The sequence below is a fragment of the Cyprinodon tularosa genome, unplaced genomic scaffold, assembly GCF_016077235.1.
Source record: "Cyprinodon tularosa strain WSP-4 unplaced genomic scaffold, ASM1607723v1 ctg51, whole genome shotgun sequence".
Lineage (NCBI taxonomy): Eukaryota > Metazoa > Chordata > Actinopteri > Cyprinodontiformes > Cyprinodontidae > Cyprinodon > Cyprinodon tularosa.
In genome coordinates this window covers 3466134-3484116 of record NW_024039241.1, presented here as the reverse complement: position 1 = coordinate 3484116, position 17983 = coordinate 3466134, and the positions used below count along the sequence as shown (strand labels likewise).

General features: G+C 38.9%; 1 protein-coding gene across 1 annotated transcript in view; it reads left to right on the top strand.

Moving 5' to 3' along the window:
* The first annotated feature begins 1227 nt into the window (after positions 1-1227).
* Positions 1228-17983, top strand: part of traf4a (tnf receptor-associated factor 4a) — a 36473-nt gene continuing 19717 nt past the window's right edge. Inside the window, exon 1 of the mRNA XM_038303361.1 lies at positions 1228-1625. Coding sequence (XP_038159289.1) covers positions 1483-1625 — 143 coding nt within the window. The 5' untranslated portion in view covers positions 1228-1482. The remainder of the gene's footprint in view (positions 1626-17983) is intronic.

The window sequence follows — 17983 nt, the reverse complement described above, 5'->3', positions numbered from 1 at the left end:
ACTATTACTCTATATTAAGCTTTTTCCATTTATTATGTCAACTTTTGAAAAAATAAATAGCAGATGCCCTGTGTTTCCACCACTTAGATCAGAATGTGTTGATTATTATTTGTCAAAGCTTGCTCCAACAAAATGCCACATACATTGAGACTTAAGGTCAATTTAATTTTATGGTCCTGGAGTGTGAACCTTACTAGAACCAACAGTCTAAAAACATACAAACTTCCTTCAGGGAAACCCTTAAAGCCATGATGTAAAATTATTACAAGTGATAAAAATGAAAAAAATGTGCTGCAGATATAAGATTTTTATTTTATAATAAAATTTAAAATGCAAATGTCCTCTTTTCTCCGTCCTAGTCATATATATTTTTTCCTTTTTATAAAACCCCAAATTATATGAATTAAAGTTTGTGATTGTGACAAAGCTAAAAAATGATTAAAGGGCTGTGACCACTTTTCCCACTGTTTATTTTATCATGTATTTCTACTGATGTACCAAATAATTATAATGCTTGAAAAAACAACAAAGCAGCATTATGTCAGCTTTTGTCTCATCGTATAAATATAAGAATTTGTTCTCTAAAACATTAATTTTTTTTTGTCATCCAACATTTAATGTTTGACTTCTTTTTAAATATATTTTTTTAACCCTATAAGCTGATGTATCTCCTTGCAGACACCTTTTGTGAGGATCTGGCCCTGCTGCCATTGTTGTCCTTGTACTGGTGATGTAATGGTGATGTAATCCAGTGGCAATGCAGCAGGTGAAAGAACATCCATGTGTGGATCAAAGCTTCTCTACCCACGTTCCTCATCTTATTCAAGTGTTTTTTATTTTCATTTTTTTTTATTGTCGTAACAATGTCAACTAAAAAAGATTTAAATCGCATAGCTGCTGAATTATTTGCAAGGATCAGAAGTATTTTTGTGAAGTTAATAAACTCTCCACCACTAGAGGGCCTCGTCGTCCTCATTTGAACTCTAATTTGATTTATTTATGTCAATAATTCACTTTTTATTTTTGTTATATTTCACATTTTTGCATCATTTAAACATATATGTGCTTTTATTATATTGTATATCTAAAATGAAGATAGGTAAAAGCCCAATTATAGAGATAAGGGAGAGGAAATGAAGTGAAAGCAGCTCCTGGACTCCTCCTGCTTAGAGGAGGAGGAGGAGGAGAAGAAGGAGGAGCTGTGTGCACCTAGACAGACTGAGGGTAATGCATTGTGTTCAGTGGATCAGTCCTGCACTCAGCGCTGTCAGAGTGAACAAACCCAGCGGATAGGTGGCCTGGATCGGTTCTGCTGCAGGAGGAGAGAGAAGCGGAGGACTCGATCCGTCAGGGACGGGCTGGACGTCAGCTTCTCCTCCGTCTCTAACAGCTCCGTGTCTGCAGGGGAGGGGGGGGGGAGTAAACAAGGGGCATCAGCTGCACCTTTCTAACCTGAAGGCCGGAGAGAAAAGCCCCGCAGACATGCCCGGCTTCGACTACAAGTTCCTGGAGAAGCCGAAGAGGCGCTTCCAGTGTCCGCTCTGCAGCAAGGCGATGCGGGAGCCCGTCCAAGTGTCCACCTGTGGACACCGCTTCTGTGACACCTGTCTGCAAGAATTCCTCAGGTACGGTCCCCCCTGCCTGTCTGTCTGTCTGCCTGTCTGTGTGCAGAGATCCAGCTCTCTGCAGGTGATTCCTCACACCGCTGCTGTTAAATAAGCATGTGAAGGTGTGTCCTGCTCACCTTTCCTCAGCGACCATTTCTGTTTTTATTTTTACTCTTTTGTGCTCCTGCTGCACAAAGCAATTGGAGAACCTGAGGCCTGGTGAGCATTTCATTTCATTTAGATATAGCCTTTTCCCCTCCACATGTGTGAATGTAAACTGACCTATAGTGATCATTTATTGTGTGCTGCTACAGAGCAGGGCTTATTTCTGCAAATACCGTATATCTTTAGGTAGAGGTGATTTGGAGTTTACAGCTCTCTTGTTGTGGTTTATTGTGCCCTGCAGAGGGCCCCTGTCTCCTCATCCTGCAAAGGATGCCTCAGTGTATTTTGTCCCTGTGCCTGAAATTAGACTGGCTCTTTTCACCTCAGGGGGCCCCACTCTGAGGGACCTTTCACTTTGGGGTCAGAACCTCATCACCCTCCTAATCTGCTTCACACTGAAGTCTGTGTCAAGACTCCTACAAAGACAGCCTTTGTTTTAATGGTTTTTAAGATGGTACCAGCAGTAATTATCTCTCTACACTTAAAGGACACTCACATCAGCCTAGTTCACACACACATGTCCTTTTTCAGACTAATCCACCACAACATAAGACATCAGCTCATCTCTTCACTGCATGGAGTACACATGACTGCTTGTTTATCTTTATTTAGGTTTTAAAGGTTCATTTCTTTTCCCATCCCAACTCATGAGCACACTTGGTTGTGGTAAACGTTAAATCTTATCCCAGAAATCAGATTCTTAAAATCATTAAAGATTATAGTTTTATAGTATGGATTAGGCTTTGATTGGGGGACACAGATTTGATCATTGCAGGTACATTGGTTATTTGTTTATTTTTATTTTTTATCTGTGAAATTGTCTTATTAGGAGCAGAGAGAACAACTGCAAACAGTTGCTCTGAGACACACACACACACATATATATATATATATATATATATATATATATACATATACATATATTTATATATATATATATATACATATATTTATATATATTTATATATATCATAGAGTCGAGATTAGAGCCCACCAAGATTAAGATAAGACTAGACGCGTGGATTCGAAAACGCTCTCCAGTAAGTCTGGCATCTTTTATCTTCCAGGCACTGCTACCACAGCAGCAGCTGCACTGTAGATTCTTACCTGAACCGCCATCCGACATTTCCAAACCCAACAAGTTCCAATGCAAACACAGGTTAAAAGTTCAAAAGGATCGAAAGTTTCTTCCTTTTATCTGCATGAAACATCTCTTTCTCTCTCTCTCATGCTGCAGAAATGAACCACAAACTATCAACCTGTCATTCAAAACATGGTTTACTTTTAAGCAGTTTTGAACAATGCAGTGTTAATGATTGTAGCTCCTTTCGTTACTTGGTAACATCCTGCCCACTAAAGACGTGCCAATCACCCCTCATTTCCTTAATCTACGTCTATTAATAACTTATTAACATTAATAACTGCCACTGAGCTGTTAAAGCCTTTATTGAGGTAATATTTCATTTAGATCTCTACGAGTTAGGGATCATAATGTCCGGACATTAGGATTCAGTTTTTGCGTGTTATAAAGAACATTAAATGAGATATTTTGGGAGGTGTATTATAAGAAAAAAAGCATTCAGTGAAGCTAAACCACTTCAAGCCGACACAGCATATTTTTCCTGATCAGATCCTTCATTCCATTAAATTCATCAAACCTTTGTTCATAAATTTTCAGTTCCAGATAACCTAGTGGTGGATACCACCAACAAAGTCATTGACATCACCTCTGCTAAATCACATTAAACTATTAAACATTACACATACTTTTACAGCACTAATATAGTATTAGGTTTAACTTTTTATTGTAATCTTTTGACCCTAAAATACTCTAAATGTATATTACTTGCTACTATTACCATTTTTCCAAACTTTATTCCCATTCTCGTCTTTAAGAAGATAATCTGAGGTTCTCATAAGTCTTTATTCTTATTAAACAGAAAAGTTAACCCATTTATTGTGAAGGTGGCATTAATTTATCTTTCACATCCAGATCTCTCAACACCAACAGGCATTATTTTTGAGTAAGTGATGTTATTGACAGCTTCATCCATTGTGCTCACACTCCTCTGAAAGTATCTGAGATAGATGGTCCTGAAGGTTAAGGAATAGGTTTTCGGAAAGCATTGTTGTCTGTTATCAGATTGGATTATATATATTTTTAATTCTACTTTTACATAGCCTGACTGCATGACTTTTGAGTTTATACTTTCTAAATATTGGGTTAAAATGATGAAACCAGATATTTGAATCTGGAAAAGTATTTATTTAGTATTTTGTGAGAAAAACCAAATGTTGGTCTGATTGATCTGCAGTGTTATTCTATTGAAGCTGCAGATCTTAAAATGTCTTCACTTTTGAGTTGATGCAACATGAATTCTGCCTGGGGGTGAAGCTAATCAGCAAACAGAGTTTTATCAAACTCTCCACTTGCTTTAAGAGGATGGGGGAGATCATATTTGGTGATTGTACTCCGTTAGAGCATCTGCTGGTGGATTGATGCTGTGAATACATTATATGGTCGTGAGTTCCGGGTCTGCAGTGGTTTTTGAGTCCTCTGGTTTGTTAAACCGGAGCAACAAGGAGTGGAAGAACGAACGGAAGCGAGGGAGGAAGTTTTTTTCTCTTTCTGATCAATGAGTTTGGCCCGACGCTTTGTCTGCCTCGTCCCGCTCGCCTCCATGCATCTCCTCCCCCGGTTTATGGTCCGCTTTCTCCTCCTACACACTCTCTGAAATGACTGTTTTATAACTCAGCAAAGTTTAAGTGGAGTCATTTTTTTGGTGTCGCTTTAGAGGGATCAGTTTTTAACCCTATTGATAACCAAGAATGTACAGATCTGTTGATAAAAATGTTTAAATGGTTCTATACTAAGGATGTGTAACAGTCATTTCTTTTACCTTAAAACAGCATAGCTGCTGAATAGAAAGTCAGACTTGGTGTTTGTAATCTCTACCTGCAGCATAAAGTCTTTACTTTATAGCAACGAATCAGAAGTTTCATCGTTAAATAAATTTATTATACATCATTTTGTTAAAATATGTATTCAGACTTAGAATTAGACAACTTTTATTGTCATTTTGTATACACAACAAAATGTCATTTTGTGCAGCTCTCATTACATTTCCATATCTTAAAGTGCAGCAGTGATCGTATGTAAACAGTGTGGGAGAAAAACATAGTACATATTTTGGACTAGCTGGATGACAACAAAGGGTCAAACTATCACTGATCATGGTAGTTTTTGCTTTAAGAATAAATTTCCTGCTTCTCTGACATATTAAAAGCAAATAAACATTATTAACCGCAGCAGACTTGTGGGCGCTGACAGATCCCCTTGGCAGGCTGCGTTTGCACCTCTTTAATTAACAAAGTGTGCCGCTTGTGGCCATTGAGCCGGGCAGCGCCCATTGTGAGCCGAGTTCAGGTTTATTGAGACTGACAGACAGCAGTTAGCTAATGCTGCGCACATTGTGCAAACACAAGTTGATCCTCTTTCCCACTAATTATTAAAGGTTGTATCACCTCCAGTCTAGACATGCCAACCCAGCAGCACACTTTCACATGATCAATCAAAGAAATGTTCACTTTTCGACCTTAAAATTTCAACTTTTATTTGGAGTTTGTGTAATAGACAATTCAAACTACTAGTAAGGTTGTTAAATTGCAATAAAACCAATGCTTTATCACGCCTTGTTAACCAATGAAAATATAGAACTGTGTCCAAACGGTTCTCTTTGCTTTGATCCACCTGAGATAACATGACATTGTAACTTCAGTTTCTGCCCAACAAGCAGAACTGTAGAAAAAAAGCAACTTTCCATCGTTGACAACATCATCCCTACAGTGAAGCATGGAGGTGCCAGCATAATGCTGTGGGGATGTTGTTTTTTTTTTTTTTTGCATCAGGGACGGAGAATCAGTTGCAACTTGATGGAGGAAATGGATGGATGGACTTAAGTAAAAGCTGACCCTCGACATCCAACTGGAGCTACAGTCTAATGTTCGCTCAACATATACTGATGTAGAATTGTTCAGTCACTGGTTATAAATCAAACAAAGAGGGTAAATATATTATGTTAAGTCAAGTTATTACACTTGACAAGATATTTAAATATTAGGCAACCAAAGTTTCTAAGACCTACTGTTTGGAGTATATAAAGAAAAGGAAAAAACCTTAAAGGGGAAGTGGTTGGTTTTTATTTTGGGGGGGGGGGGGGGGGGGGGGTGTAATCTTGGAGTTTTTGCTTGACTGGTTCTTGAGAGGCACTGAGGGAAACGCTGGGATTGTTTTCGCTTCACCGTGTCCAGGCGCCTCTGTTAGCATGTGATGCTAATGGGCTGTGTTTCCTCTTGGAGAGGAATGTGCAGCAGCAGCAGTCCTGCAGGCTGCCCTCGCTCCAAGGGAGAGTCATGGGGTAAGAGCGGGCCTGCCTCCCTGCTTTAACACTTTCTGCAATCAAAGTCACATGCTTCAGCAGCTCGGGGTGTTTCCATCAGGACGGGCCTTTATTTTGGCTCCTCTGCTCGTCCTTTAAGGAATGATTGATGCTTAATAGCTTAGCGCTGGGCCGTGCACACTGGACCCAACAGAGACACGGTGTGACAGCGGTGCCCGCTGCAGGGATGATGGTCTTGGCAGAAGAAGAGGGGGGTCATACATTTTAATAACATTGGTTTTCCTCTTAATCCCTGCGGGGTCAAAATTACAGCTAGGAGCTCAGATGTTTGGTTAAACTCCTGCTAGCACGCCATGCCTCGGCCAAATGTTTGCTTCTCTTTTTAAGCCACCGGCATCATCTGCCATAATTCTGGCTGGATATTTGATTGCTGTTTTGATCAGAGCCATTTCTAATTAACTGGTTTCCTGAGTTTGAGGTCAGCCATGATGCAGCCTTTTAAGGTGATCCTGATTTGATGTATGTTTTAGATCTTTGTCCCTTCTTCTAATATAACTGTTTTAATGAAACAAAGAGTTGATTTTAGGTGAAAGTGCAAAATTTTGCAAAAATATTTGTTTCCTTTATGATTCTAATTATTCTGATCAATGCCACAGGAAGAGTGGCAGGAAAAAACCCACAGCATGATGCTGCCAATAGCATGCTTGATAGCTGGTACTACCTTGTTTGGTTTGAAAACCTTAATTTTATTTTATTTTTCAAATTATTCTCCTGGAAACTGTGGCCAAACAGTTTAGCTTTAAGCTTTCTTTCTGTAGGCATCGCAAATGTGTGTGTGGGCAGTGAAATGAAGGTGATGGTTTTGAAGCAGAGGCTTCTTTGTTAGTTGGCACCCTCTCATTGAAACTGGTGTTCTGGCACTTTCCACTGAATGTTAGGCTTCCGCCTATTGGTTCTTATGCTGTTTTTTTAGCATCCAAACCAATTTTCTTTAATCTAAAGTGAAGAGTTTTGGTCAGACTGTAGAAAGATAGACATAAACCGAGCATTTCAACAGGACGGTGATCCCAAACACTCATTAGATCTGTTTATGGAGTTATGTTTTAAAAAAAAAAAAAGGTTAATGAGAGGCGCATGAAAGCCATGTCTGGCCGAGGAAACTGAGCTTTTCATCTCCAACAAATTAGCGTGTGAGGCTCAATATGTTAAGGAGCATCGAGGCAAATGGTGACGGAGGTGTGTTTATAGTTTTAAGAAAGTTTGGGACATTTTTGACCTTGTGCGGATTAGAAAAAAATCGTAAGTCAAACTGATAGATTGAGATCATTAAAATGTCAGGTCAGTTAAGCATTTAAAGTTTCAGTTTAAAGAGAAATTAAATGTTACTCAAGTGTTTGTGATAAAGATTCTCTATGGGGAGCTTAAAGTCACAGAGAAAAAAGGAGCAGTCGCTTCACTGGCACACATTAGTATATTGTATAGAAAGACTGTTTGGGCGTTTCTTTTCAGCCTAAATGGAGTTTGTGTTTCATTCATGCTCAGTGTTGTGTAGACATCTGCCACTGGAGGCAGCTGGGTCTTTGTATCTCATCGGGTTTCTGTATCTAAACGGCAGCAAATCCAAGGATGGCTGATGAATGGCTGCGTCCTCAAAGCCATTCTCATCCCTCCATCTCCACACAGAGACATTCAGAGCCTCCGCAGGTGTCCTCAGACTGCACAGGCATCCCCGGTCCAGATCCGGAGATTTAGGGGGAGGGCTGTGTCCTTCCCTGACACACAGAGGCATTTTGTGTTTACCCCGGTTCTCCGTTCTGCACCCGGGGATCAGTTGAGTTCTTTTAAGAGCTGCTTCCTCCTCTTCTTCTCAGGGTGATGAAGCTGGAAATGGCCCAGTAAATCTTCACACCATCAATGGAGGGACAGACGCATGCAGAGATCAGAGAGGTTGGAGAACAGAGTGGTGCTTGTTTGGGAACAGATCACTGCCTGCCTTTTTTAACGCAGCTTTAATTTACCTGTAAAGCTATAGAGGACAAACAGGGCTTCTGTGACGTCGGTTGGAGAGTCTCTGAGTCACCAAACATTTTTGGACTTTGCACATTGACCTACTGCTGGAATAGCCATTAACTGAAAATCACCTTTTGTTTATGTTCACTTCCTGAATTTGAAGAAAAAACCCATAAAAGTTTGTTTAGTTTCAGCTTTAAAGCTTGGATTTGAGAAACTGCTTCACATTTATCTTCATTGTGTGTCACATTTATCGTTTCTTCCTCTATGAATTCTTTTCATCTTGTAATCAAACCCTAAAATAGTTTGTTATGAGAGAAAGTCCAGGAAGAGGATCCGAAAAGACAACAGGAAACCCCTCCAGATTACAGGGTTTTTATGGGTTCAGGATGTGGATGTTTATTCCAGTTATCCATGTTTAGTTAGAAAATTAAAACGATGGCTTGAACCTGCAGCGTCTTGTTTAAAATACAGTTTTCCTTGCCGACTGATGCAGCCAGAGAAATGGCATTTCCTATTTGAACTTTCAGACTTGATGTTTTTATGACACACGATGCAGCGTTTTCTCGACAGTGAACCTTTCCCAGCATGTTTTCACAGGGATCTTAAACAGGCATCAAACAGGCAGTCCAATGAATTTTAAAGATGCATCCAGGTTTTATTTTAAACCATCTTTACATTTAACTACCAAAACATTTCAAAAGTCCAGTAAAATCCCTGATTTGTTTTCACTCAGAGGTCTAACATTTGTTGAAGGAACTTTCTGGACTCTTTGACCTGCTCCAGGGACTGACTGATAGACGTGAACCGCACAGCTTTGGGATTAGACGACTGTCTCCTGAGAGGAAGCGGAGAGGCTTTAAAGATGCAGCTGCGATAATGAGAGAAAACACCCTGAACATTTCACACAGCTGCAGAGGCCCTCCCAATACCGTCAAGATGCCACCACCAGACTTTTCCTATGGCAGCTGCTTTAGATGTGAGAGCAGACAACTGTGCAAGGACTTTGAAGGACCCTGATTTTGCTCAGTATGAGGGTTTAGACGGTAATACATGCAGTCTCTGCTGGTTTTGGTATGTAAAGGTTATAATGAAGGTAATTTGTGGTTTACAGAGAATGTGACTCAGTCTTTACACCTGAATGACATCATTTACACTATATTTACAGAAATATGTCGTTTAAGGACACACTTTTGGTCTTTTCTAGTTAGTTTTAACTTTATGGTTTTTTTATGCAACTTTATTTGCATTTGCATTTAGTTTTTTGTGTTATTGTGAATCTTAAGCCAAAAATAGGTGGGGATTTCTGAAATGGATTTGCTGTTATTTTTACTTACAGAAGTTTGTAAAAGGAAAAACATTTTTATTTACAGGATATTTTGCCCTTACTTGAGCTTTGGTTGGAAACGCCTTTTATGTTGCTTCTACAACTTGTGGATTCAGTTAATTATGTCAGGACAATTATTTGGAAAAACAATCTGTTGTTCTGCTTAATACAGTTTGTGCTTTGCTATGAATATCATAAACTTTAATGGACTGTGTTTCAACTGCTCCCTGCTTTGCTCTCCACAGCATGTTCAGCTGTTTGGCTTTCTGAGCAAAGCACATAGGAGGTCATATTACACAGAATGACAAGAAGCTGCAGACTGTTAGGGAAACCCCCCAAATCATGAGCTCATAAAACAATGTGCATTTTAACGCTTTGAAGGAGAAAAACTAAAATAGGGCTCAACTGTTTCAAAAAATGATTTTTCTTAATGCATCCACTCATATATAGCTTGGGTAGCTACTGAAAAAAAGCTAACAAATAACTCCAGGACAAGTTTTAGGATTTGGGCTTTGTCACACTGACACTGATTTATAAGAATGGATTCAAAACTCGATGTCGGATGAAGGCATCCCCAGTACCAGAAAAGAAGCTTTTGATTTTTGAATTAGGACCAGTGGTTTGATTTGGAGGAAAGTCTGGTATCTTTTTCAGGTTTCTTTATAAATAATCCTTCTTCAGGTTCCTTTAAACTGGAGGAAGCATCAATATGTTTTTCCTGGGAGACTTTCTGTTTGAAAGCAGAAAGATTCAGTAAAGTGTCCATCTGTTAGTTTATTATCATTATTATTTTTTTCGCTCCTGTCCAAAAAAAGCAGAAGTCTCCATATGACTCACGTCAGGACATGTTTTGACTTGCCCTGCACTACAAATCCTTCTCCAAAATAAACCCGACTACCTTTAAAAAAAAAGCTTTAAGCATTGCAGCCATGCATTGAGCCACCTTCCCCTTCGCTGAGCGATCACACTGGGACCGAGCTGCTCAGCCCAGCCCCACCGCTGGACTGCAGCCAGCTGGCCCAGATCTACACAGCATGGCTGCTGCTTACACATGCTCGGCTATGCTCGATATGCAAGGCAGCCCACATAAAGGTGTCTTTATTATAACGCACATGCTCCCTGCTTGTTTCCTAACGCCCAGCTCACAAGTAGAGGCCTGCAACCAAAGCTGTGGATGTTTATGAATGTTTTCTGTCATTCTACACTCTTCATCTCTTTACTCCTCCCTTAAGGCTGTGTTTTGGTTGTTTACAGGTCACCGAGCAGAGTCACTGCACACTCATAAAGCCACACGCATGTTTAAGCTCCCACACAAATTATTTCTGCTCTTTGATTTGAAGCTTGAAATCTCAAGTGGACATTGCAGTCAGAGGCCTTCAAGCGGCTGATTAGATGATTAAATCAAGTAATTTATAACTGGCAGAACAAAGGGGAACTTCAGTTGCACCTTTTAGTGTGCAAAAGTTTCATATGACACCCTTTAAGACATTGTTTACTGGTATTTATACAAAGACGGTGTTACCTAATTGTCTTTATATTAAAACAGTTTACCAGTTTTTGTTTTCTGTACAGCAATTTTAAAAGAGCTCCTTGTATAAGAGTGGTGGGTGGTGGTCAATATAGCAGGTTTTTGATAAGGAAAGTACTACTTCTGAGTTGGAATGATCATGAATGTCCCAAAAAAGTAGAAACCTGTATGGTTTCATAGTTGTGTAACTTAGTTTGTTAATAGATTTTCCTTTGTGGTGCTGAAACACATAACAGTAAAACAGCAGATAGCAAGCTCATAGAGAAGCCTTTTAAATAAAGTTAAAATATAAATGTACTTGTATGATTTTGAAATAAATTACTCATTCAAGTTTTAAGACATTAAAACGGGTGTTTTTGGTATTTTATGGTCTAATTCAATCAATTGAAATGTATTGAATTATTTAGTTTTTTTTTCTACAGAGGGAATACAGTTAGAGGTAAACCGAGGAAAACTTGCTGACATCAAGTCTTTGACTTGCAGAACACACTGCTCCTAGATGAACATGTGGCAACAGTAGATATTTGCTTTTGTTAATGAGTCTACATCAATCCCTCACACAGATTAGGAAGTTTTGGATTGTTCAACACTCGTTATTCTGATAAAACTGATATAAGCTTCAATGATCTGATTTAGTATTGCATTCTTAAACTGATTCACAAGGAAACTATGAGGCAAATTCTTACTCCCAGGAAATTACTGATTAAGTAAAAGCTTCCTTCATTAATTTCTCTGGAATCCAACTAATAGAGAAGTTATTTTAATCATTTGGATCTGGAAGCGTATTCATAGTTTAATTCCCAACGTGAAGTTGTTGATTGTCTCAGGAAGTTGTCTCATGGTCCTAAAGAGGTTCCTAAGGTGGCAGGAAGGCATGTGAAGCATGTGTGTCCGAGTTCTGACAGCAGGCCAGCTGGAGCAGGAAGCTGCGGGGGAAACCGAGCGGCTCGCTGCAGAGGCACCTGTCTTAAGTGAAAGGCTTCTCTGTGGAGCCAAACAGGTGTCAGCAGCGAAGTTAAGCCCTTCATTTTAAGTGAGCACTGAGTGAATCAGTAATTTATCCAAAAGGGGGGGCTCATCAATACTAAGGTCACTGCCCAGTTGGCTTTTTTTGTTGAATTCAAAGACCAATGCTTCCTTTCTGTTAAGGTCCCCCCAGCCCTCCTCTCCTTAGCTCAATGAGCGCCTTGTGTCCGGCTCACACCTCATTTTCTGACGTGTCAGAACAGCTTTAACGCTCTGAGCGGCCTCCTTCCTGACTCCGAGCGACAGATCCCATGAAAGGGCACCGCAGGAAGTGTCTCGGTCAGGTGCAGCTGAGAGAGAATTATTCACTAAACTAGAACAAATGTTGTTCATTTACTTTCATTCTGCAAAAGACCTAGCCTATAACTGGATAGAAATAGGAAAGTAAATAAACTGGGTTAATATATAATAAAACTATAATTTAATAGCTTTTTACACATGTTTATGAAGGTGCAAGAAAATGTGGGGGCAGTGTATACGCTTAGCTGCATCTCCAGATAATCTGTTCTGTTTCTGAACAAACTTGGATTTGATTGTCGCATTAAACCAGTTATACTTGTCCTTTCTAACAATCTGTTTTGAGAATTGACAGTCTAAATGCTACAGCTGCTTCCTCTATGCAATGAGCCTAGATGCAGAAAATGCAGCATTTGTAAAAGGAAACCAAAGAAGCTCCAATCAGTTGGCTAGAGTTGAAATTGTACAGATTTCCCTTAATTAACAGAATAAATGGTAGATATCTAAATGAGCCAACATTGCGCATGCTTGTACTTTAATGTGTCTCTATTTTGTCTCTCTGTGTTTGTTATATTTAGAAATAAACAGTATTGGCAGGTCTACCCTTGTAGAAAAAATGTGAACCACGAGGTGAGACTAAAACTGAGAAGCTTTAATGGTTTTTTAAGGTTATTATTGTAAGTTTGGGTGATGACAGTAGCCAACAAGGAACACTTTGGTTTACTTCGCTGCCTGCCTGCATTAAAGCAGCATGTTCCTCTGAAGCAGCCGAAGAAGCTGGTTGTCTTTCTGCTTGGCTCTGAGGTAAAAGCACTTCTTCATGACAGTTGCTCTGAGAGATGGGTGACATCTCTATTTGCTGATAATTACTCCCATTGCTCTTGTTTTATTCAACAACTGAAAAAAATCCTGTCATCTACCTCATTGTTGCTCCTGGAAACGGGAGGGGAGGGGGGGCAGGTTGCAGAATGCGTGCCTTCAAGCGAACAATGCTGCTGAGGCGTTCTGAAACAAAGGAGGTGATCTGACGTCAGCCCCCTCGCCTTGCTGAACAAAGGAGCTGCATCCACAAAGCGGAGAGGTGGACAGCAAGACGGAGAGTCAGGCACAGGAGAGAGGGCGGCTCCTGGTGCTCTTTTGGTCCTCATGGCATGCCGCCTTCACAGACGATGGCTGATAAAGACTGAAGCAGCTGATAGTCCATGCAGTGCGGCTGGTTTGTTTGTTGTTTCTGTCATCAAGCCCATGAATCTGTGTAAGCCTTCCCTTTTCCCTCCCTGTTTCCATGGACACAAACCTAAATTTGTCCCCACACACCTCTTGGGCGTCAAACGGATCACAGAGAGAAGCGTTTACGTAAAAATCAAATGGGACGGGAGTTGAGGTTATGCAAGGCCACGCTCTTTCAGGAGAAAATGTGATGAAGATAAACAGCGATAAGGAGGAAAAAGTACAGACGATGATCGGGAATAAAAGTTTCTGGGTTTTTTTGTTTTTTTTGTTTTACGTTCCTATGAGTGAGTCACAACACGTCAGACTCACAGCTGTGCCTCCAGCACTCCGCTGCTACGATAAGGCTGAATTACAGCCAGGCAGATCATACGCTGTGACACGGGGAAATCCAAATGATAAACCCTGTAAGTCTGCACCTTTGAGCTCATGTGATCCACTAACAAATGAAATCAGTTTACCAGCGCAGAGGCTGAATCATTGTGAAAGCATTGTTATGTCTTAATAATCCTGCAGGATTGAACTTCCTGCCCCTCGTTAATTCATCTGGCCTAAGGTTTTTTTATTCTGGGATTGGACCAGATTAGCTCACCTGCACAGAAAAGCTTTTATCTCTTATACGGGTCAGTGGGAAAAGGTGAGGGCTGGCTTTGTCGAGAGTGGAACGTATATGTGGGAAGGACAGCAAACAAAGATGACTCGTGAATAATGGCAGAACAGCACTTTCATATGTAACTCAGGTTTTCAGAGAGTTTTTGTGCAACAAAGGCTCAGATTGTAAAGAAAACTCACAAAATGAGATTCTTGGATTTTCCATCAACTCACCAAAAATATTGTGACTGTGCAGCCCTGGGAATGTCCATACTTTACCTTCATACTGGCCTCATGGACATTTGACATCCATACAGACAGAAACAATATATTTATGTCACTTCTTTATTATTTTCTACTTTTGTTGATAACTCAGAGCGTGCAACTGCGTAATTCATATCAACCCTGTGTTTTAAATGTGCATTGACAAGAGCTTACTAATCATTTTTCTTACCTCCATTTAATGCTAATCATTCTTGTACCCATTTTTAAAGGTGCAAATATGCGCCATCTTTTTTTTTTAGATGTTTCTTACCCACCTTGCATCAGTTTATTTACAACCTTATTAACATATATTCCCCACAGTTACTGACAAACTCTTTTTGCTCTTTTCATATATTATAGTTATTTAATGGTTGTAATGTTTCATGAGTTGACTGGCCCAAGCGAGAAGCCGTCTTATTTACCAAAATACAATGAGATTTTTTTTTTTTTTTTTTTTTGGTCCATAACTTGGCTAAAATCCTTATCTACAAATTAAAATAAATTAACTCACAGTGATTGAGTTAATGGTTCTGAAACTCTTTAAATATTTGAAAATGGAAATACCTCAGGGTGATATTATTACATTTTGGTGACAGGAGGACCTTGATGTGTGTTATTTAAACTTATTCCAACTCTTTAAACCCTGATTTATCCAATAATTTCAAGCCATGACCTAATCTAAACCAGTATCATTTTCTTGCACGCAACAAGTCAGAATAATTATGTAAACTCTGAGCAGCTGAATCTTATTTTAGATTGTTTTTCTGTTTGTTTTTTTACTGTATGTGGTAGAAAAGGATAAAAAAAAAGAGTTGTGGTCTACAAAAATATTTTGAGAATTCTCCCTGAAGACACGCTGATGTGGAAATGGTTATTTGTTTCCGGCATTTAACAGAACACATTAAGCTTTGCTGTAGTTGAAATTTTCTGTGAAAAGAACCTGATCTTTGTGCAATTGTTTTCGAAGAAGCTTTGGCTTCACAGCATTTAAAGGAGGATAAGAGCATTAAAAAACAACAAACCGTCTTTGTCCAAGCTAGACTTGGCAGTGAAAGTCATCCCCATAAACGAGCAAACCAATGACTACTGTGTTGTTTAAAATGATCTATGACTCAAGCAGTAGCTCATCATCTGCTGCCACAAGCTCTTGTTTCTTTAGGTGCTGCTATTTTGTAAAACCTTTCCTCTTAAGTGGCCCTTGATTGATGTCACAGCTCTTTTTTTAAAGTTCATCTTGGTTTGGGACCTTGATGAAACTAATCATAGACAAACTCAGTTAGAGAGTAAGAGATGCTGTTCTGTTGGCTTATCCTTTATCTTCATGTAGCAAATATATAAACTGTAGAAACAAATGGAAATAGAAAATGTGGTACTATGCATCAGATCATAGAAATTCTCTATTTAATCTTCTTTGTCGTGTTAAATGAGTTTTGTTTATTTCAGGTATGCATCTTCCAGTTTTATGCTTTAACATGATCTATTGTAACATTTGAACCTTTAGTTAATCCATAGTTTTCATAAAGGAATGGCTTCATATCTGGGTACATAAGTAATACGGGAAAGTTTGCAAATTCGTAATGGTTTCCGATTAGAAAATCCTTATCTCTGGATTTACTGGGTATTAGGCTCCTAACCATGTCATCTACCATCTGTCAGATCTTTTAACAAAATTGAATGGCAGTGCTGTGTGCAACATGTATAAGATATAAGTCAGGCTGAAGGTTACAGTGGAGGATTTATAGCAGTTCTGCTAAGTCTGAGGCTAGCATTACAGCTCCCAGCTTTGTTTAATACAGGAAGGTGTTAATGACCTGATTTTGTAAAAAAGCTTTTGTTAGGATTATACAAAGTGCATATTCTGGGGTAGATTACTAAACAATAGCGATAGCTGTAAACCGCTTTTGATTTGGGATAATAAGCATTGTCATCCTTTTAGCAATTATCTATCTTCTGCCTATTTGATCCAAGATGGTGATTTTAATGTGCAAATACTCTCATTAGTAGCGAAAGAGTGACAATAATATATCATATAGGTAATTCAAGGGAAGTGTGTTTTTATGCATTCTAAAATGAAATATTCTATATACAACCAATTTCTATACATTCTGAAAATGTAGGAAGGAGTTTAAAAAAAGGAAATCACTAGTAAAACTATAAATTTAACAGTGCATCTGATGTGAATTTTAATGACTTATACTAAACAAAGATGAACTAAAACAAACTCTAAATCTATAATAAAAAGACAATCAGTTTAATTTCTTTCTTTGCAATAAATCACAGTAAACCAAGCTAAAGCTTTCGGTTAATCAAAGCTTATCTAGGCTGATGTTCTTTTGACCCGAAGTAAATAATCAAAAATAGGTTACAGGTCTTTATATGCATCGGCGATTAGCTACTGAGGTGTCAGTCTGCTCATCAAATGATGTTTTAGTCATTAAGGATCAAATAAAAAGGCTATTTTAAAGGTAATTTTCTATAAAAACGTAGATAAGGTCTCTTTAATCCAAGATTTACAGCCTGGTTCCCAGTCTTTTGTTAAATTAAGGTAAAAAAAAAAAAAAAAAAAAAAAGCTAAGAGAAAACAAGATTAGACAAACCAAACTTAATAAAGCTTTTTCTAAGAATAAGTTATATAAAAAAGAATTTGTCAATTCAGTATTCAACATAGTAAATCTTTGCTGTCGCTTCCAGTGTATTTAGTCCTGTTCCACACTTTTTTTCCAACCTATCACAGTGTTTTGAAGCTTGTATTGAAATTATTTGTGTAAATGTTGTGTAGATGGTTGAAGAAATGTATCAAAATAAAAAAAACTGGTATTTAAGGACGCATCCTATTAAATAACACATTAATATTGGAGACATGGAACTTATTAAAAATTTATTTCATCCCATCTTCTTGACATGACTTCTGTTTAGGAAAAAGCCTTGAAATACACTTCTGCCTACACTTCTGCCCCAGTTAATCTGTGTTAGGGCTGTGATTTCACGCTGTGCGTCTGGATGATTGTGACTCCAAAAGCTGATTCACTAATGCTGCTTGAAGAAAAGAAAAAAACAAAAAAGCGCATTCATTGTGTTTGCTGCTGCATTTTCATCCCCATGTGCAGCACAGAGTTAGTAGTTTCTTCCTTTACTAACCCACTATCATCTACTTTCATGGCAGCCATCCAGCTGCATTCACTGCAGATACTTCTTTTGAGTCGACATCTGCCCTCTGACGTGAAGTTAAAATTAGACCAACCATCTGTGATTAAATAAGCCAAAATTTACATGTGCATGAAAGAGACAGACTTTATAGGCTGTGAGTACTTCCATTTGTTGCTAAATAACACTCTTTGGCTCCTTTGATTCTGCACATTTGTGTGAAAGCGAGTAGTAAAATTGGTGGTGGGATGTTTCACACTTTCTGAAACCTTGACAGCAGCTTTTAGCACTTCTTTGCCAATCGGTCGGTGGTTCTCACACTTCTACCCGTTACAGTTCCAGAGTTTTCATTGATCTCCAAATTTGGTCCTCCACTAACCGCTTTTCACCACATCACATACCGGTATAAAATGTGTTCCTTCAAGCCCTCCTTTCCTTTCATGTACGTAGCGCA